This window comes from Trichoderma ghanense (assembly GCF_004382785.1).
Source record: "Trichoderma ghanense strain CCMA-1212 chromosome Unknown scaffold_5, whole genome shotgun sequence".
Taxonomy (NCBI): domain Eukaryota; kingdom Fungi; phylum Ascomycota; class Sordariomycetes; order Hypocreales; family Hypocreaceae; genus Trichoderma; species Trichoderma ghanense.
The window spans coordinates 903,091-923,397 of NW_027395668.1; the positions used below are offsets into that span (position 1 = coordinate 903,091).

The window sequence follows — 20,307 nt, forward strand, 5'->3', positions numbered from 1 at the left end:
GCAAAAGTGATGGAGCCTGTAAGTTGAAGCACAAGAGTTGATACGGCAACCTGTTATAAGTAAGAACCAGCCCTCCTTAACTCACCGGCGCCGCATATTGTTGCAACTCCAACCACAAAGGGGCACACAGGCTTACAACGCCCGAACGGCACCCCTCATCTGCTGTCCCTTTTCCGCACAATGGCGGCTCAAGCCCCCCCAGCAACTCAATATTCTGGCGACAGTCCGGCGGATGACGTTTCATGCAAGAAGTGGTTGTATGTACAGTACTTGTATCGCAGAGCAGCCCCATCCACAGATCGAAGCTAGGAGGACTCGGCTGAGGGGCTTGCAGGGGATTTGGATCTGGGTGATGGAGGTTCCCGCTCTCCGCCACGCGAGCTAGAGGTCCATGGGAGGGAGACGGAGCGGGCTGCAGTGGGTATCGACGGCTGATGGGCCTGGAGATGTGGTTTGGATCTGTGCTAAGAGGATGCGGGGGAGGTGAACCAGGTGTCTTAACCGCACAGTATATTTCGAGATTGGAACAGCTGGCGGATACGGTCACCTCGCCTCGATGGATGGCTCGATCCGGTCAATCAAGCAAGGACGGCGGCCTCTCATCTCACCGGTGCTGGCAGATTGACCGCGTCATCACTCGAGATAACGGTGGGCACGTCAAGGACATCTCTCTGCAAGGGACCCAATCTGAACAAGAAGCCGGTCACCCTGGTGTCTGGGAGGGAAAACCCCCCTGCCTCACCATGTTCATCGCACAAGCCCCGGCCACCCGAGCATTCATGATGAGCACCCGACCTGCCGTCATTTACGACTCTCCCAAAGCCGGTCCCTCGCACGCACGCCAGAGCGGATAATCCCCATCCAGCCACTGTTCCGATCTGTCCGTACAAGGCAAGATCCAACGTCGAGGCCCCAAGGAAGAGCACAAGATGCCACGGCCAAAAGTCCACCCAAGCCAGCGCCGGCGCGCCGCAGAGGCATGCAACTTCTGCCGCGCCTCCAAGAAGCGATGCAGCGCCACCGTCCCCTGCACCGCCTGCCAGCGGCGCGGCATCGGCGACTCGTGCCATCTCACCCATCGGCCTCGGGGCTCCCGAGCGGCGCCACCACCGCTCCCGCATCCGCCCCGGACACGGGCCTCGGCGCTGGAGCAGGTCCCGGCGTCGTCGCCGAGCGGTGGAGACGGCGGCATCCCGGATGGCCTCGGCGACGATGCGTCGATGCAAGAGTCGGCGTGGGGCCGAGCGGGCTTTGCGCAGATGGATGATGCTCCCGAGTGGTGTTCGGTCAACGGTGACGATGATGCCGAGGGGAGTTACCGGCCGCTTACGCCGTCGGATTCGCGTGTGAGCGTCTCCGAGGGGGCTGCCAACCGATCTGCACATGTATCACGAGCACGGCCGGGGTCTCCTGCTCCGGAACCAGAGTCTCATGCTCGTATGCTTCTCAATCTACGGGGAGAACGAGGTGCGTTGTGTCATGGCTGATCTCGTGTCCATGTGAAGCTGAGATGTGAATTTGTCAGTGTATATTGGCGAGGCCGCGTCTCTCTCCTTTCTTCAGCTGATACGAGATACCGTGACGGCTCAGATCGGACCGTCACAATTCTCGCATAATGAGAAGCGCGACAGTATGCTGGAGACGGAGCCTTCTGCGGCGGACTCGAGCGGCTTGGGGACAACCAATTGCAACATCGATATAGAGGACAGTTTGATGTACACACGAACATTTGAAGCTGCTGTAAGTACGCCATCAACATTCCCTGGCTTCCCACAAGGAGAGACGATAATGTTAATCATACCTCAAGACTGGTGGCCTCCTAGACGTCTTTGGGCCAACGGAGATGGAAGATCTCCTCATGCAGACCAGAACAGACGAAGCTCCATCCCTCAACCCATGCCAACATGCCTCCATCGACCTCGCAATAGCCATCGGCGCCCAATGCAAGTCTCCCATGGACGCACAACAGGTTGGGCCACTGTATTTTCGGCAAGCACAGCAGCGTGCCTTTGCCGGCATGCTGGAGGATCCCAACGTCGACATGGTTCGCGCGTTTCTTCTCATGGCCTTTTACATGCTTGGCCACTGTCGGAGAAACACGGCGTTCATGTACTTGGGCATCGCGGCGAGAGCTGCCGTTGCTCTGGGAATGCACAGCCCCCATTCTTACACGGATTTGGGCAACGCGGTGTGTCAGTTGAGGTTGGGTTGAACAATCTCACGGTCCGTTGGCGAAGGCTAATGAGGGTACTCGTATAGGCTTCGCATCTGGATGAGTCTCTGCGTCCTGGATATGCTTGTGAGCTCTATTCTAGGGAGACCGCCTGCTACGGCTGGCCTCAGGGCGGAGCTTGACGCCGCAGTCATCTCTTCAGACGGCTCGTCGGCTACGCACACAAGTCCACGAGCCGCGGGCCTGTTTGCATCCTACGAGATCCTCACTATTATCAACGAAAGCGTCGACGCGCTCTACGGGAGAAAAGTCACGTCAACAGCTATGGTGGAGCCGTTCTTGAGCAAAATCGAAAACTGGAGCAAGCAACTACCCAGCTTTCTTCGTGACCCTCTCACAACGTCTAGAAAGGACTCTCCAGTTCAGAAGGCTGCGACGGACAGCATACACATTGCCTGTCTCTACTACTTTGCCATCACGCTGGTTACTCGGCCCGTGCTGATATCGAGGCTCACTTCTCGTCCGGATGTTTCCACGCCTTTGTCTTCTCCCCTGGCATCTGCTTGCCTTGACGCGGCTGTATATCTCGTGCAGACGTGTTCAGAGGCGCACAAGTCTGGGCTACTGCTGGGGAATATGTGCATCTTAAAGTAAGCTGTCCTTGTCCAGCTGAAATGCAATAGCTGACAACCGGCATCAGAGCCTTAATATTCGCCGCTGGCCTGATCCTCGGATTCGACATGTTTGCGAAAAAGGAGCTCGACTACGAAGTCGAGGTATCCTTTCGCAGCGCCAAAGACGTCCTCGATTTCTTGGGCATCCAAAGCCCCCAAGCCAGCCACTACTCGGAAATCCTCGGCCTGCTGTCCAACGCAATCATGAAGCGGCGGATGGAACTCTCGTCACGGCCTCGAAGCAGATTCGTCGGGAAGTTGTTGTCTTTCAACAGAGAAGGCGATTTCAGCCAAGAGAATGGCGCTGGAAATGACGAGCTCCTGTCTCTTGATGATCATGCTAATATCACGGGGGTTCAGACCGGGCAGGTTGGTCAGGCTTGGGGTGCAGATTTGTCGACCCAGGTGGCGGAAATGGAGGGAGATGTGCTAAGAGGGTGGGATGGTTTGGAGTTGTCACAGTGGGATAGCTTTCCTTTCTTTAATCCGCGGGTTTTTGGGTTCTGAAATGGCTATCGTGAGCAATGGTCCTCAGCGCTGATGGAATATCTAATGCAATTCTCTTGTACAAGGCCATGGAGTGTTGAGGTATCGGTGTTAAAAGGTTAACGATGAGAACTACCGAGTGGCAAGGATCTCGCTGCGTATGTGTGAGAAAGTAATTCAACAGATATATCATGCTTCCTTATCTACGTGAAAACTAGGATTTGTATCCCACAGTGCGTCGGATAAAGCACTTGCTTACTTGGCATGTGATCGTTGGTCTGGAGTTAATGTGACAAAAGGCACAGAGGTGCAATACACATTACATCTCGTGCCTAGTCAGCATATCGTAACCCAACAGCCAGTTTTGCATTGCCGCTCCGAATACGCCGTGAGAATCAAGTATCAGAGAGTTTAAGAGATGCATATACGACGGAAGATAAAAAGCTGGGATCCAATCAGAGGGATCAGACATGGCACCCCTTCCCCTGCGGCTTACACCAACCGCGGAGCGGCTATGGCACCGCCATCAACAAGGGGCACAGCCGCCGACACCCGCGGTAAGCCTCTCAGCTTGGACAAGGCACTGACGTGGATGGCTGGATCACGGGAATGGGAAAAGATAACAGTTGAAGAAAAGGATGAGCCGAGTAGTAGATGATGCACAAAGTATACAGTTCTTTTCCGATCCATGACGAGGCCGGTGATTCGGAGCAAAATGGAAAGGGATAGATAAACTTGGACTTCACCCAGCACTGCGTCACTGCTTTGCTCGTAGAATCATTGAACACAACTGTACACCAAACAAAGTCAAGATAATCTTATAGCCAGCTACTCTCTACCGCACGCACGAACACAAATGGGCTCCAACCCCCCCTCCGGCTGGCGCCGCCTCAGCATCGGCATCATCGGCGGCGGCATCGGCGGCATGTCCGCCGCCATCTCCCTCCGCCGCGCCGGCCACGACGTGACCGTGTACGAGAAGCACGACTTCGCCGGCGAGGTGGGCGCCTCGGTGTCGTGCGCGGCCAACGGCACGCGCTGGCTGCACGAATGGGGCGTCGACGTGGCCAAGGGGGATCCCGTCGTGCTCAAGAAGCTCATCAACCGCGACTGGAAGACGGGCGAGCCGGTCAGCGTGTACGATTTGGATGATTACGAGGAGCGGTGGGGGTTTGTGTATAACATGTTTCATCGGCAGTACATGCATGCCATGTTGAAGGATTGCGCGCTGGGGGAGGAGGGTAAGGGGGCGTCTGCGAAGTTGCATGTGAACCATCAGGTGAGTAATCTGTTGAATTGGTTATAAGAGGAGAGACTGAGGATTGTTTCTTGCACAAGTGCCAAAGCATCGACTTGAACACCGGCAAAATCACCTTCGCCAACGGCGTCACAGCCCAGCACGACCTCGTCGTCGGCGCAGACGGCATCGGCTCCGTCGTCCGCCGCGAAATCGGCATCCACCCGGCCAAGCGGCCCTCGGAACAGAGCTGCCTGCACGCAAACGTCACGACGGAGGAGGCCGTCCGGCTGGGCCTCGTCGACTACTCGCGGCACAGCGCGCTCGAGTACTGGGGCGGCCAGGAGGGCAAGTGGGACAAGATTGTCCTGTCGCCGTGTAATGGCGGCAAGCTGCTGTCGTACTACTGCTTCTTCCCGCGCTCGGTGGGCGATTACTCGACGCATACCTGGGGCAATGACGATAGGCCGGTGGAGGAGCTGCTTGCGCCGTATCCGGAGCTGGATGGGCAGGTGTTGGCGCATCTGAGGATTGGAAAGGAGATTCGGCCGTGGAGGTTGTGGGTGCAGTGAGTGTTTGTGTGTCTGTGATGATGTTCCGGATGCTGTTCTGCTGACTTTGTGGCTGTAGTGATCCTTATCCTTATATTCACAAGGGCGTGGTCTGTCTGTTGGGTGATGCTGGTCACCCGGTATGTTTGCCCCTGAAGTTGGCAGCTCTGTAGGGGAGCCAAACTGACACACAACATCATTAGATGATGCCCCATCAGAGCCAAGGCGCGTGCATGGCCATCGAAGACGCCGCCGCCCTGGGCATCCTCTTCAGCGAAAAGTACTTTAGCGGAGACATTGGCGAAGCACTGGCCGTGTACGACGCCGTCCGGCTTCCCCGGGTGACGAGGGTGCAGTCTGCCGCTGCAAAGGCGGCTTACAACATAAATGAGAGGATCGGTAAGTTGCAGCCTATCGGTGCCTCTGTTTTGTTAGTCAGTGCTGACTGTGAGGTTTCGGTAAAGGGTTTTCGCAAAATAAGGATACCCCGACGTATCAGGTCGAGGATGAGAAGAAGAAGCTGACTATTGAAGAGATGAATGCGTAAGTTGAGCATTCTTTGGGCTTTGGCATGAGTGATGGCTAATGATGGAATTAGGTACAACATGTACAAGGATATCGAGCAGGTTCTGGCTGAGCGGCGGGGAGCTGCGTTTCGTGAAAGGTACATCCGGGGGCTGCCGGTAGGACTGGAGCTACCGAGCGGGATCATTATTGGACAAGAGGCATAGCTGGGGAAGGAAGATGATGAAGAAACTGCTGGGAGTCTTGGCAAGCTTCGAAGTGTGTAAATATGGCTGTACAATTAATCAATGAGCTGCTTGTAAGAAACGCCCATCCGTGGAGGATGCTGTTGCGTTAGTTGACGCTGCCGTAAGTAATGGCAGTTCATCAAGCGATGATAGGGACACAGTCACAAGATGGATCAATTACCGGATAATGCGAATTCCCGAGGTACATGTCTCTCAAGCTCATCAGTGAAGGCCTATAGGTAGTTGGCTCGGCAGGAGATGCTCATAAACGCATTTTGATTCTTCAGTTACTATAAGCAATACGCGCCAGACAAACAAAAAGGCTGCAATCTTCAACGTCATAAAAGAATACAAGATATTCATAGCGTCATGTCCCAACTAATGCTTCTTTCCCAGCTGAACGTTGTATTCCAAATCCCACTGTGCCTGCGCATCTCCCTCGCGGGGTTTGAACTCCACCGTCAACCCAGCCTTTACAGCAAACACGCTGTCGTCTTCCAGATACTTGGAATCCTTGTCGAAGATCTGCGTTGTCAAGGAACCGTATCCTTCAGCTTGGACCTGTAGTTGACACATTAGCAGGGCCATTGGGAAGAGGGACAGTTTAGGAGAATGTCACTTACGATGAGATGGATGTGCGCGGGCCGGTACTCGTGGCGATCCATGAGCTTCAGCAGCTTCCCTGCCGGGCCATCGAAAGGAACCTGACCAAGCAAGTCAATAACCAACGCCCTCTGCTAACGACGCACATCTTTCATCAATCACTTACAGGATATGGCGTCGGGCGAAGACAGTAAAGCGAATACCGGCCCTCCGCATCGGTAATGAACTTGCCACGCAAATTGCAGTCGACCTGATCCGGATCCTGCTGCTCATACAGTCCTATTACGCCAATCGCAATTAGTAGCTGGTCAAGGAAAATAAAGCAACCTCATCTGGGCATTCTCACCATTCGTCGAAGCCTGCCAAACGTCCACCGAAGCATTCGCCAAAGGCTTCCCCGTCTCAGCGCACGTCACCTGGCCATGCATATACGCCACCTGTCCATCCTTTGGCGTGTTGAAACTGATCGTGCTGCCATTCTCTCGAATCGGCGCATCAGCGCGCCAAAACGGCCCCAGGATGGCAGACGACGTGGGCGGCTTGTCTGCCTTGCTGGCCTCTCTGTATGTAATATCGTCCACAAGTCTGGAATGTGCCATCTGGTCAGTTCTTCCACCCAAAATTTACATATCCAAGTGCCTCAGCGAGAGAGGGGGGGGCCAACTTACGATTCCAGGCCAATGACATCGCACAGCAGCTGTCCCTCGTTGCGCTTCTCGTTGCTCATCTGGCCTGCCCAGTTGATCATCTCCACGCCCGCCAGCCATTCATCTGCCGTGAGGTTGACCTCGCGCGCAAAGTCGTGGACGTGCTGTATGAGGGCGGACAGGACTGTGCGCATGCGGGGCGTCGTTTTGGGGCCCATGGCTTGGATGACATGGCTGGTGAATTCCTGGCCGAGGCCTTCGCTGGTTGATTGAGAGCCCATTTTGAGTGTGTGTGGAAGTTGTGTGTAGTTATCGACTGATTACAGACGTGGTAGTTTAAGAGAGAGCTGGTCTTGTTTCTTCGCAGGCTATCGTCTGGCGTCAGAATCACACATTAGAGTAGGGCCTTCAATGTTCCTTATAACTCGGATGGCTGGTCACTCAAGCAAACCGTCCCCCGACAACGACCCAATTAGTAAATCAGCATTATCAAGAATCGCATAAGCTAAAGTTGTCGCCTGCGTCTCGTCTATTTGCCATGCGCGCTCCGCCTCCAGCCGTCCGATATCCGCCTCGCGGGGTTCCCCCGATCCGACAAGTGGCTGCAGGGTCGGATAACAGCCCGGGACCCCTGATGGCGGATCGTCGACGCTCTTCCCCGCAAACAATGGGCGACTAAATCTCCGTAGCAGGAAAATGATCAGGAGACTAAAATGTTCCTTGTGGACGCTTGCGACCTCTCGCGGGTCGTGAATCAGTTTTCAGCGGTCAGGGGGGGGTTCTCCTTGTCGGATGTGGTGCCGTGTCCAAGATCCTGTGCTCGGTTGGGCCTTTTGGTGAGAGCTGTATGGAACCCCGAGAGCCATTGATGCTCTATAATTCTCAGTGATCAACTACAATCATCAATGATAATACAGTCGGTTGACAATTTCAAACGTAACGAAGAGATTGTTTGCATCTTCTATGTCTTTGAATCTAGGTCTACTCAATCCGATAGTCCTTCTCCTCGCCAACCTCCCACCTCGCCTCATCCGACCCATTCGGCCGACTCGCCCGTCTAAATCCCATCTCCAAGCCCTCAATCTCCACCACCGGCTTCACCACACACACCTCCGCCTTGTACTTGTCCGCATACCACTTATCCAAGAACTTTGGATTATCCACAAACTCAGGAAACACCTCCCGCATCCGCCGCAGCACCGTCCCCGAGATCTGGTCCACGCTGTTGTGGTACCGCAGCGCAAGCACCTCGGGCCCCATGGTGTCGCGGAGGCTCTGCTGGACGTGCTCCGGCAGCAGGCCGACTTTGAAGAGCAAAAGGTCGTAGTGCATGAGGCTGGCCTTGCCGTGCCACGAACCTCCGCGGGTTGCCCGGTGATGGAGGCCGACCAGGGCGGTGATTGCGCCGATGCAGCCCGTTCCGTAGTCGGAGATGGGGAAGGGGGGCACCATGGGCTCGTTGCGGCCCATGAACTTGCCTTGTTCCCAGGCGATGCCCGTCACCTGAATGTTTATTGCCGTCAGCGAGCGATGAAGTGAGAAAGAAGATCAGAGGGGGTCTTACACAGTCTGCAATCTGCTGCCATCCAGCTCGATGCGCCCACTCGCCCTCGTATCCGAAGCAATTCTCATTGACGTAGACGAACCCCTTGCCTCTCTTGACGGCCAGTTCCGAAAGCTGCTTTGGTCCGTATCCCAGCTTGTCAATGGCTCCAGGGCGATAGCCGTCAACCACAACATCGGCCTCCACCAGCAGCTTTTCAAACGCTTCCCTCCCTTGCGGAGTCTTGAGATCCAGGTCCGTCGCTCGCTTGCCCATGTTGCCGTCGACCTGAAAGAAGGGCACGTCGCTAAGATTCGGACTCGTCACTTTGATGACTTCGGCGCCGTATTCGCCCAGGATCCTGGTGATTGTTGGTCCGGCAATGATTCGACACAGTTCGAGAACCTTGATGCCCGACAGCAGTCGCTTGTCTTGATGGTCTGACAGAGGAATCCGCGGCGTCTCCTCTTCCAGGCTCTCGACCGACCATGGCGGAAGCGCAATATTCGCCTTGCCCTGTGGATGCTGTCAGCTCCCGCTGGCCCGGCCTCTGCAAGAGGTCAAGCTGCAGATTCTTGACTTACGTGCGGAGTTTTGAGAAACTCGGCGTGAGTGAATGCCTTGACACCGGCCTGTCTATGCTGCGCGTTCAGCTTCTCGAGCTCATCCACTGTAAACTTCTTCACCGCGGACTCGATGGTCTGCGCAATGTCTTCATGCGTCTTCAAATCAGGCCGGAAGGGCTCCAACCCAATCATTCTCAGTGTCGTCGACGCCTCCAACGAGCCGTGGATGTGATAATACTCGTTGGGGCTCTTGGTGGCGTACAAGTTAGCAGACATGCGGCGATACGGGTCAGACTGCGCTTGAAGCAGATCCGTGTCTGGCCATAGGTATTGAAATGAAGATTAGCAAACCGGTTCTTTCAGATGGCGCTCTTGGCTATAACGTACCTTTGAGCAGTCCCTTTACTTCCTTGTCAAGCTTTCCATAGCCTCCAACCCTAGCCAGGTATGCTTGAAACAGAAACGCCGTCGTCTTCTCGAGGTCAACCACGATTTTCCTATTCGTTGGCGATTCGCCCTGCCGTGTATCGGCGAGGAGAGACGCAACCGATGCCTCAATCGCCTTTAACGCTGCCGCTGCTTCCGTCTCCTTGAAAGGGATGGGGAAGTAGGGCAGGTCTCGTTCAGCGACGAATTGGACGTGGTCTGCTCGGCTGGCTACTCCCGCAGGTAACGATATGGAGTCGAACTCTTTGCAGAGATAGTGCAGAATGTCAAGAGCCTCTTTCTTGGAGGAGTACGAGGGTATTGATTCGCCGTTCATGATGGATGGCGAAGCCGAGCGCGGACGGTGATTGTGATGATTGTATGATTCTCAGAGGTGTTCCTTTTATCGCCAAGTTTATAGAGATGTGAGCGGATGCTGGTGTTTGATGGTGCAAAGCAGCATGTAAGTCGCGCCAGAGGATAGGTCAAGCACTCAATCTTGAATCCGGAGGATTTCTCAAGGTAGACTTGAATTAATAACAATCTCAAGCAACCTCTCTCTGAAATAGGTAGATGGATCTAGATCCGCTCAAAATGTTGCGATCCAGGGTCCTCTCGCCGGACCCGAACCCGGATCCCGTATCCGATCTTCAATTGCCGGACTCCGACATGAGCAGGGGGGCCGCCCTTAACCGACAGCTGTGACATCTCACAGTCCCCATTACATCATTGCCTCTCCCCTCATTCTAGTAGCTTGTTTCTTTGGTATTCAACTATTTCTTTGTTACATACGAGAGTCGGACATCTGTGGCGGAATTTAAACTCCCCCGAAAGCATCCCACTGTACCGCATCTATCCGCTTGCTTAAAAAACAACTTTGTCTGACCCCAGGGGTAAGTCACGTCCATCCATCGGTCAGACGAGAAATTGAGGCGCTCACTAGCTCCATCGTCAAGAACTACCTTTTCCAAGACCAGGAATCTATCCGTGGAGAGAAACCCCAAGCCATGCCATTCCTCAAGCTGCAAGACCGAGACCGGCAGCTGTACTACAGCTTTACGGCTCCCCAAAATGGAGCCTCAACTTCCAACAAAATAACAACCATCGTCCTCGTTCACGGCTTGGGCTCTTCCAGCTCGTATTACGCTCCGATTATCCCAAGGCTTGTCGAAGCGGGATACGCCTGCCTAGCACTCGACTCTCATGGTGCATACATCTGCCGCCCCTTGTTCTCTTCATCTCAAGTGATGCTGTAGATGCTAATCTGGGCAAGCATACAGGCGCCGCCTTGACCAAACTCACTGGCGAAGGCGGCAGTCTCGATACCATCATCAACGATATAGGAGCCGCCACATCAGCCCACGACATCTCACCCAGCCGCGCCGTAATAGTAGGCCATTCCATGGGCGGAATTGCAGCCCCAGAAGCCGCTCTCCGCTACAGCTTCGCCGGCACCGTCCTGCTCGGCCCCGTGTTCCCCAACGAAGGCCTCAACAAGAACCTTGAAGAGAGGATCGCCAAGGTCCAGCAAAGTAAGAACTCTTAAAGTATTCAACCACTTACGTAGTTCAATAATTGATTGGCCCCTTTCAGATGGAATGGATGCCCTGGTAGACACGATTCCCAAAGTCGGCACAGCACCGACATCCACACCCCTCCAACGCGCATTCATCCGCACTCTGCTCCTTGCTCAAACGCCAGAGGGCTATATTGCGAACTGCAAGGCCATCTGCAATGCCTCTGTCCCAGATTACGCGAGCATCAAGACGCCGCTTTTGCTCGTGAATGGCGCCGAAGACGTCGTTTGCCCGCTGAAGAATTCGCAGAAGATATACGATGCGTGAGTGCTGCTACTGCTCCATCTTTCTCACACAGCGTGCTAACAGTTTGCAAAGCTGGGGCTCTGCGGATAAGCAACTCAAGATACTTGAGAGAACCGGTCACTGGTACTGCATTGAGTCACCCGAACAAGTTGGCGACGCCATTGTTGAATTTGTAGATGGTCTTAAAGTCGAATGATTCGCCATCCATGGTGAAAAATGCCATACAAGTGTCTAGATCTTCAAGAGTTCCAAAGTATCATATCAATCAAATCTTCGACTTCGTCTGGCGGCTGTGCAACGCCCTCAAATCCTTCCTCAAAATCTTACCCGTAGGGCTTCTAGGAATGGCATCGATGAAAATCACGCCCCCTCTCAGGCGCTTATGGTCCGAGACTTTGCTTCGAACGTAGTCCACGAGTTCGGCTTCCGAGATCTTGCCCTTTTCTCCCGGCGCGAGGGCGACGTATGCGGTGGGAACTTCGGTGTCCTCTCGCTTTGTTCCGATGACGGCGGCGTCGGCAACGGATGGATGAGCTGTGAGAAGGCCTTCGAGTTCCGCTGGCGCGACTTGGAGTCCCTTGTATTTGATCAATTCCTGTCATACGATCAGTAAAGATGCTCCAGACAGTTTCACAGTCCATGGCTGACCTTTTTCCGGTCCACCAGGTAAAGCACGTCTCCCTCCATTTTGAGAACATCGCCAGTTCGAAACCAGCCGTCCGTGGTAAAGGATGCCTTGTTGGCCTCGGGGTTGTTGTAGTACCCCTTGGTGACCATTGGGCCTTTGAGCAATGCCTCGCCTGGCTGTCCCTCCTCGACGTCGTTGTCGTTCTCATCAACCAATCTGACCCGACAAATGGCTTGTTAACATGTTTCTTCATCAGGTTTCAGAGATAGCATCGTACCTCAGGCTAACATTAGGCAGCAACGGACTCAAACTCCCGATAGTATCTGTCCGATCAGGCGGAGTATAAGTCACCGCACCCGTCGTCTCGCTCAATCCCCACATCTGATAAACAATCCCCTTGAGCTTCTTACTTGCCGACTCTTGCAGCTCGAAGCTCATCGGCGCGGCAGCAGAAGTCGCATATTCAACGCTCTTGAACTGGTCCTTGACCGCAGGATGTTTAGCAATGGCCATGAAAATGGGCGGCACAGAGAAGAAGAACGTCAGCTTGAGCTCTGCGAAATATCGAACAAAGTCGTCAAAGTTGAAGCCTGGCATCCAGTAAGTGACGGCTCCGTCGTAGACGGCGTTCACGAAATAACTCTGTAGGCCGGCAATGTGCGCTGCGGGCAGGTGGCCGAGCGTGGAGCGAGGAAAGGATTTGCCCATTCGCTCCCAGGCTTCGCGGCTCAAGGTGCCGGGGAGGTAGCATTCGGAAACCATGTTCTGGTGAGACACAAGAACGCCTATGAAGTGTGAGCATGTTGACTTAGTATGGCGTTCCTACGGTCGCCGGTGATAACATGTCTTCATCATACCTTTCGGCAGCCCTGTAGTGCCGGACGAGTATACGATGCACGCTTTGCTGTTCTCGAGCTCCTCCGGATCCGTAATGCGTCTCCAGTCCAGAGACCCCCTAAAGTCGCATTCAGTCTCGCCGTCAGCGCTCTTTAGCTGTATCTCCGGATAAGACTGCAACACCAGCACATTCCTGGCAGGCAGTCCGGCCTCATGAGCAGCACTCAAAGCGACGCCTTTCACATCCTCACTGCATACGACGACCCTACCAGGGCCGTCTTTGATCTGCCTTGTCAAGTCCGATACCGTGGAGGAGGGCGACGCAGCTGAATAGATGCCATCCGCAGCAAGCACAGCGTAAAGCACGCAGCCTAGCGCAGACTGTCCGGTAGATATGGTGACAACCACGTCGCGGCCGGGCCCGTCCCTCCCAATGCCGTACTGATGGCGGAGGAAGTAGGCGAACTGACGAGTCAAGTCGCGGACGCGTGCCTTGGTGATGGTGTGGGAGGGGTATTTTGCTTCGGCAAATATTGGCGCATCTTCTTTGGCCTGAGAACCTTCGTATTCTGAGGGAAAGGAACGTTAGAAGGCAAGTATTGAGGTATAGGAGCTGAGGATTGTTGCTCTTGGAGGAGGGGGGAGATGCCCTCACACGGAGCAGATGCTCAACCTACCGAACAGAAAAGTGAGAAGGTCCAGGTTCGGGTATGTCATCCGTCTCGGGTTGGTGTATATCATGATGAGTATCTCGGATGGAATAAGCTGCTTAGATGGATCTTGGTGTTGCAAGCAATCAATTCGATCCGAAACATGTGTGATGCGTGATACAGGCTTCAACACCACACAGTCAAGGCTTGTTGGGCATGCATGGCAATTAGCCAAACTATATGTACCAGCTGCAGCTCTCGCTTTTTAACATCAACCACCGCTTTCTCAGGGCGAACCAAAGCCCACGCACCTGCTCAGACGAAAAATAGCAACAGATTTGTCCTAGGCGATATCCAAGCTCTCTCCATGCGTGTACACTAACAAGCCCAAAATGCGGAGAGTCGTCGGTCGAATCCTTTACGATCAACATCACAGCCCCTCATCAGGCCCCCGCGGATTCGACAGTCTAAATCGTGTCAAGTCGAGTACGCGTTATGCACAAGACTGGGGGCTAAATGCACGGGCAAGGGGGCATATCCTGGGGTTACTGTTGGCTGTTGGAGCGGGGAAGGGGAGCGACACCTCAAAAGCTGCGCGAGGCCATCTACGCATGTTTGTATCTTGTCTTCAACCACCTTCTTCTGGGAACTCATTGAGTCCCATTCTCCTGCGTAAGACTCAAGCCGCCTCGATTCCTCGAGAGAGACGTTGCCCTTGTGAATGATGGATTCCTGCTCCGCTGAGCAGAGAGCAACACCATCCTCACTTACACGACAAAACGACCCCCTCTTCAGCTCAACCTCACCGCAGCACTCAGAAGGAATGTAGACAGCATCGACAGCTGGAAATGGCTCCTTTAACCGTTGACTGTTGCTCATCCAGCACCACCATCGAATCCCATCTAAACGCTCCAATCTCCTCTGATTCTGACGAGCAATCCTGCAGAATACAGAAAGCGGTACATTCAGCATGGGAATATACCAGTGCCACTAGCCTGTATATAAGGCAGACTACCGTGCAAACCAGCATCCGAACCTGCTACAATGGCTCCAAGTCATTCAATCTTCCGTAGTATAGTGGTCAGTATGCAAGCTTGTCACGCTTGAGACCCGGGTTCAATTCCCGGCGGGAGAGCGCCACCCTTACAAAGGGTTCATCTTTTTTTGTATTTTTTCGTTGACTTAAAAAGTTTTCCAAAAATCATCACAATGCAGTCTTGATGCTTCTTTTTATTCATGAAACGCATGTAATCACTTTGCGTTCTATGCTAGCCTATGACCGTTCCCATCCAATTGACCCGTGAAGCCAAAAATAGACCAAAACACCATCACATACATACATCATCATCCATCAAGGAGCATCGCACCACCGCTGCCTCAACGCCCTCTCCCACTCCCTAAAGTCCTTCACCACTCCATCCCCCCAAAGAATCTCCCCCGTATGCAAAAACTGATTCAAAGGCGGCACCGCAACCCACGCATGATCGCTCCGGCAAACCACGTCCACCCTGCGATCCCCCGTCCTGTTCCCCGGCTGCTGGATGACCTCCCTAAGACACCTCTCGCAATACGCATCCACGCAGAACCGGCACAGGTAAAAGTCGTCCGCCATGGAGATATTGTCCAGGCACTGCGCGCACGCCCTGCTGACGGCCTGGATGTCCGGCAGCTTCGGCTCGATCCGCGTTCCTACCGGAGAAGCCAGAGGCGTCGCCATGGCCGCCGCGCGGTTCACCTTTCTCATGGACCGGGCGAGTGCCAGCGCGTTGTCCGCGTCGTTGGCTGCTATGAATGCCTGCAGCAGGTTGTCCGCTGCGTATCGGTCGTTGCGCGGCTCGTCGTCGAGGAGAATGTCGAGGCTGTTGATGACGAGGCTGCCCAGCAGCTGTCGGGCCTTGAGTTCGTTCTTGAGCAGACGGTGGAACAGGGCTAGATAGACCGACGCAATGTTCACGTCTGAGCCGTACTTGTCGGCGGGAATGTCCATGTTCTGGTGCTTGCTCTGCTTCTCCTGCACTTGCTCCAGCTTCTCCAGCCACTCCCCGGCCTCGGGCGATGCCCAGTCGACCTGCAGGATCTTTTGCTTATACAGGGCTGATAGCTTCTGGAAGGACGTCGCGTGTCCGTGGCGCGTGGGCACGTTTCCCCTTGGACGATACTCGATCAGAGAGATTTGTTCGAAAATGGTAATGGCGGCGTCGAGATCGCGGTTGTATGCGCATGTGTTTCCGTATGCGAGACGGAGATACAGCACACCCATCTGGTTGCGCATCGTGTGGGCTGTTTCGATGGCAACCTCGTACTGGTGCAGTATAAACGACACTTGGCCGGTTTTGACGGCTGCCTTTGGGATCCATTCCATGACGAGCGGCTTGTCGCAGTTGTCCAGGAGAAGATTCGTCAACCAAGTGTTTTCCTTGTCGTTTCCGCTGGCCTTCTTCGCCATCTCTTGAACCAGCTCCATCAACTCAGAGTGCAAGTTCTCCGCCGCCAGCATCTCAAAATAGCTCAGCTCAGCCTCAAACCGCTCAGACGAGTTCAGATCCGCAGCCGGCGCGCTGTCAATGGCCTTGCGAAAGTATTCCAGCGCGGCCTCTCTCTTCCCCGTCATGTATGAACACCGCGCAATAAGCAGGTAGTCCTTGTACAGCCGCCACCTGCAGCTCGTCAAATGATATCCCTCCAGCGTTCCGTCGCGAATGCTCTTCTCCTCAATCTCGGCACACTTGAGAGCCTGTGCCAGAGCCTCGCCATACTGCCCGTACTTGGACAAGCAGTAGGCGATGCGTCCAGCAGTTCCCACGTTGTTGTGATCCAGCTCCAGCGCCTTATTATAGTGAATCAGGGCATCACTGTGCAAGCCCAGCATCAGATACGTGCTCCCGAGTCGTCGATGCCAGTGTGCTGTCTGGGGATAATCCGCCCATTCGATGGCCTTCAAGACTCTCTCCCTGACGGGAGTCTCTGACCACCGACTCTGTGCTTGAGACCAAGGCCGTTCATCGCTCATGAATGCCACGTTTTGTACAATCTTGAAGCAGAACAGAGTCGGGACATATTTGTAGTAGTCTTCAGAAAGCCACTGCTTTGCGTAGAAGCGGCCGATAGCTTGGCAGATGCCAACGTCTTCCTTGGCCGACTTGGTCACAAAGTCCCTTGCCGTGGGCGTAAGACTGGCCAGGACCTCGGGATCGTTGAGCCACTTCCGGAGACCTTGGATATTCGAGTCGGTCAACACCTCCAGCCCCTCGTTGTTCTTCTCATACATGGTGCTCCAATCATAGATGATGTCCTCAACAGTCAGCATGTTGTAGATGTGCATGCCCAGCTCCCTTTTGTGCTCCGGAGGAACGCTCGCCGGATCGAGAGCCGCCAAATGCTCCTGCCAGTACCACGCAGCATATTGCTTGATGGCTTCTCTCCCATGGTCCAAGTCTCGACTCTCGAACCAAGCTTTGTCGTTGAAAATTCGTAGACAAGTCTTCAAGATGCTAATGCGAGCCGTCATCATGTCGAATCCCAGCACAACGCCCCCTTTCATCGCATGGACACTGTTGGCATTCCCATCTCGAAAGAACTGCCTCACCGACGCATGCGAAAAGGTCACATACGTCGTGGACGGATTCGACCGGAAATCAACCTCATTAGAAATGTCACACACTCCAGGGCTCCGAGCCGGGCTGAAATGCCTCGTTGGACTCGATATCCCGCCTGCAGGCGGACTCGTCGAATGGCTCCAGACGCCTCTATCAGCGGGACTCGCTCTTCGGCCAGGGCTGCTCGTGTCGGACGAAGTAAGACCTCGAGGTCGCGGGCTTTCGTTTCGAAAGTTCCTCTCCGGATACACCTCGCGCTGCGTCCGAGCAAAGTCCTTGAGCAAATCATCCGTCGTCAACCCATCCTCGCGCTCCAATTCGAAAAAGCACGCATACTGGCCTCGCAGCGACTCTTCCAGCCGCAGCGGAGGATCTCCAAACTTCATGACGAGCGCAGCCTCCAACTGCTCCAGCGTGAGCGACTCCTCCGCGCAAGACACCCACTGCAGCATCTCGTTGAGGTCACGGGCGTCTTCCTCCGAAATGGTGACGGAGAGGTTCGCCAGAGTCTCGTTGAGCATCCCGTTGATTTCCTTGGGGAACGACTTTAGGCTTTTGAGGATCGAGCTTGGATGCCGCTTCTGGTTGATCTCGTTCAACATGAACTTGGCCAGGATGAAGAGGCCGTCGACCTGCTTCTTCATGGACTCAATGACCTCTTGCTTAAAGTCTTCCGGAGACCGACTGAGGATCCTCGAGTGCCGGACGCCCTCGGAGATGAAGGCACTCACATCGTCCGCGATTCGATCCGGCGTAACATAAATGGTTGTGAATACCTGACCAACTGCATTCGGATCCAGCGCAAAAGTCACAACGTCAGCCAGATACGTCCTTCCAGTCAGTGCAAACTGCACTTTCGTAGGCTCGGATTCGTCCTCGGGGGCAAGCAGAGACAGGAGCTGTTCGATATCGCTCTGCTCGGCTTCGTCGATGCCGTCGAGGAAGACGTAGATGGGCTCGTCGCGGGCATCCTCCAAGAACGGCTGCACAAACAGTCTCCTGAATGCACTCGGCACCGTCTTGATGTCGTCGCTGCTATGCAGCTGTCTCGCAAGCTTTTCGGCGTAAAAGGCGTCGGTTTCGCTGAGCTGGTAGGCGACGTCGCGCAGGGCCTGCAGCACGGATCGTGTCTCCGGATCGTTGGCAGAGAAGAAGAAGTAGCCCAGGTGAGGGAGATTCTCAAGGCCCCAAGTGATAAGCCGCGACGTCAGGAAAGACTTTCCAGTTCCTGGGGATTTCGTCAACCAAGTTGCCCCCGCTGGTGTGCAGTCGGCTGTTTGAGGGACTTACCAGGATTGCCGCACATCCACAGATGGCGCGTCTCCCCCCGAAGCCAGGACTTGAGCCCTTCATCTTCCAGCAACCAGTCTCCGGTGCCCTGGACCCTGTACTTGGTGAATGCGTTGTACGAGTCCTCCGAATACGGAGTAGGCTCCAGGATCTCCCTCACTCTGTCTCTGTATGAAAGCGCTTCGTTCTGCTGCTCTCCCAGTCTCATATCCAATAGGCTTTGGTTCATCTGCGCAACCAGGTTTTCCACCTTGTCCGTCTTGAGATTGAGCTCCGCCACGCCGTCGTACGTCTCAGCAATGACTTGCCGCTCCTCTCCCAGCGTCAAGGCATTGAGCTTCTCCAGAGCCGGCTGAACAGGACTCTCGATGCCGACGAGCTTCTTAAAATACGCCTTTAGCCTGCCGCTCCGCGCAACTTTGGTCGCGATAACGAGAACCTCGAAAAGAGTGGCCAGAATGGTAACCAGCTTCTCGCGCAGCGCAGGACTAAGTGTGTGGTTCAAGTACACGTCTAGCCTCGAAGTAAAGTCCTATACACATTGTTAATCCCACCCCATATCCAAATGTAAGGAAAGGGGACAGTCTTACTTTCAGTTGATCAAACAGCTCCAATATCGAATCGTACATGGACGAAACATCATGCGCAGCGTTAATCAGATACATCACCGCCGCAAAGATGCCCTGAGCCGGCGCAAACGCCTCCGAGACTCCCTCGGCAACAACCTCCCCTATCAACTCTATCGGCCGCAGCGTGACGGCAATCGCGTCGAAGATGCTTTTGCGCTTCTCTCGGAAGTGGCTGAATTGGTCGTTTTGCGCAGTCAACTGAAGCATCAGGTCCGGGATGGACTTTATCGGCGGCGTCAGGAACTCGTCCAGCGTCAGGCCCCTGTTGGACGAGTCCTTGAAGAGCTTCGCGGCATCCGCCAGGACGGCGGCAAACTGCGTCTCCATCCCCGGCGGCTTCTGGGCGGGTTGCTTCTCCGGGTCGCCCATCTTCGGTATGCTTCTCCTCCTCTGAACACGACAGACTTGGGTATCATGAACGTTCAAGGTTTCATCTCCATGGCCCAAGTTCACGAATCTTTCTAATCGACTCTGGGCTCACCCGTGTGGGGGGAAGTCGGGGTGCCATCGCAGGGGTTTAAAGAGCCTCAAGTGACAGACTAAGACGCCTTCTCCGCCTCACCTGCGCGCGCTAGATACCGAATGGCAGTCCCAGGCTGCGTGCTGATCCGCAGTCGTTTCTATGTCGTCAACCGTCAGACGACCTGGACAGGGGGGGTCGTCAGTTGAGCCAACTGCTACCTAACCGAGGAAGGGGTTACAGGATGCATTCCTGAGGGTTCCAGAGTCGGGCTCTCATGTTGCGTCGCGAATAGTGGCAACTCAGGGAAGAAGGCGAGGATTATGAGTAGACAGACGCCTTCTTGAAGTCAAGGCTCGCCTGATGCGTCCACTGGGCTGTGCTCGGCAGATCTTGGCCACTAATGCCAGGCTGCAGAGTGGCATCAGGGTCGGAGTCATCGCTGTGGAACTCTCGCTCTTTCTGATAACTTATACATGGCACATGACTTTTTCCATGAGCCACTCGTGTCTGGGGGCCTGGACATGAGGCTGCCTAGCTGTCTAGCTGTCAACAGACGTCAACTGAGGCTGTGAGGGCGATTGAATAAGGCGATGCTGAAAGTGGGCACGGTGAGCCGTTGGATTCGTACATATGTCGTTGCTTTGATACAGCCCCTCAAAAGACCCGGTGCGGCCCGTTGGTGCTATTTTCCCTACTGTAGCGCGGAGGGTGTTGGCTTTTATCGAGGGATCCA

The 20,307-nt window shown here is 54.6% G+C and overlaps 7 protein-coding genes across 7 annotated transcripts; 3 read left to right on the top strand and 4 right to left on the bottom strand.

Annotated features, from left to right (window-relative positions):
- Positions 1-929: 929 nt before the first annotated feature.
- CCMA1212_005261 (uncharacterized protein) lies at positions 930-3,354 on the top strand (the record flags this gene model as incomplete). The annotated part of the gene is made up of 5 exons (XM_073702528.1): positions 930-1,467; positions 1,526-1,740; positions 1,808-2,202; positions 2,260-2,823; positions 2,874-3,354. The coding sequence occupies 5 exons, from the start codon at positions 930-932 to the stop codon at positions 3,352-3,354; spliced, it is 2,193 nt and encodes a 730-aa protein (XP_073558724.1).
- Positions 3,355-4,189: 835 nt separating this feature from the next.
- Positions 4,190-5,852, top strand: CCMA1212_005262 (FAD-dependent urate hydroxylase; the record flags this gene model as incomplete). The annotated part of the gene is made up of 6 exons (XM_073702529.1): positions 4,190-4,612; positions 4,672-5,138; positions 5,201-5,261; positions 5,325-5,520; positions 5,586-5,664; positions 5,720-5,852. 6 exons carry the CDS (start codon positions 4,190-4,192, stop codon positions 5,850-5,852), a joined length of 1,359 nt encoding a protein of 452 aa, XP_073558723.1.
- Positions 5,853-6,251: 399 nt separating this feature from the next.
- CCMA1212_005263 (Catechol 1,2-dioxygenase) lies at positions 6,252-7,404 on the bottom strand (the record flags this gene model as incomplete). The annotated part of the gene is made up of 5 exons (XM_073702530.1): positions 6,252-6,434; positions 6,497-6,577; positions 6,643-6,755; positions 6,823-7,061; positions 7,145-7,404. The coding sequence occupies 5 exons, from the start codon at positions 7,402-7,404 to the stop codon at positions 6,252-6,254; spliced, it is 876 nt and encodes a 291-aa protein (XP_073558722.1).
- A 700-nt stretch (positions 7,405-8,104) lies between these two features.
- Positions 8,105-9,995, bottom strand: CCMA1212_005264 (Succinyl-CoA-L-malate CoA-transferase beta subunit; the record flags this gene model as incomplete). The annotated part of the gene is made up of 4 exons (XM_073702531.1): positions 8,105-8,626; positions 8,688-9,182; positions 9,251-9,549; positions 9,620-9,995. The coding sequence occupies 4 exons, from the start codon at positions 9,993-9,995 to the stop codon at positions 8,105-8,107; spliced, it is 1,692 nt and encodes a 563-aa protein (XP_073558728.1).
- Positions 9,996-10,665: 670 nt separating this feature from the next.
- Positions 10,666-11,677, top strand: CCMA1212_005265 (uncharacterized protein; the record flags this gene model as incomplete). The annotated part of the gene is made up of 4 exons (XM_073702532.1): positions 10,666-10,864; positions 10,939-11,190; positions 11,252-11,498; positions 11,554-11,677. The coding sequence occupies 4 exons, from the start codon at positions 10,666-10,668 to the stop codon at positions 11,675-11,677; spliced, it is 822 nt and encodes a 273-aa protein (XP_073558727.1).
- Positions 11,678-11,746: 69 nt separating this feature from the next.
- On the bottom strand, positions 11,747-13,687 carry CCMA1212_005266 (Putative acyl-coenzyme A synthetase; the record flags this gene model as incomplete). The annotated part of the gene is made up of 5 exons (XM_073702533.1): positions 11,747-12,076; positions 12,130-12,325; positions 12,387-12,894; positions 12,967-13,515; positions 13,624-13,687. The coding sequence occupies 5 exons, from the start codon at positions 13,685-13,687 to the stop codon at positions 11,747-11,749; spliced, it is 1,647 nt and encodes a 548-aa protein (XP_073558726.1).
- A 1,260-nt stretch (positions 13,688-14,947) lies between these two features.
- Positions 14,948-19,821, bottom strand: CCMA1212_005268 (uncharacterized protein; the record flags this gene model as incomplete). Its single annotated transcript, XM_073702534.1, has 4 exons — positions 14,948-18,420; positions 18,483-19,014; positions 19,073-19,501; positions 19,813-19,821. The coding sequence occupies 4 exons, from the start codon at positions 19,819-19,821 to the stop codon at positions 14,948-14,950; spliced, it is 4,443 nt and encodes a 1,480-aa protein (XP_073558732.1).
- Positions 19,822-20,307: the final 486 nt, after the last annotated feature.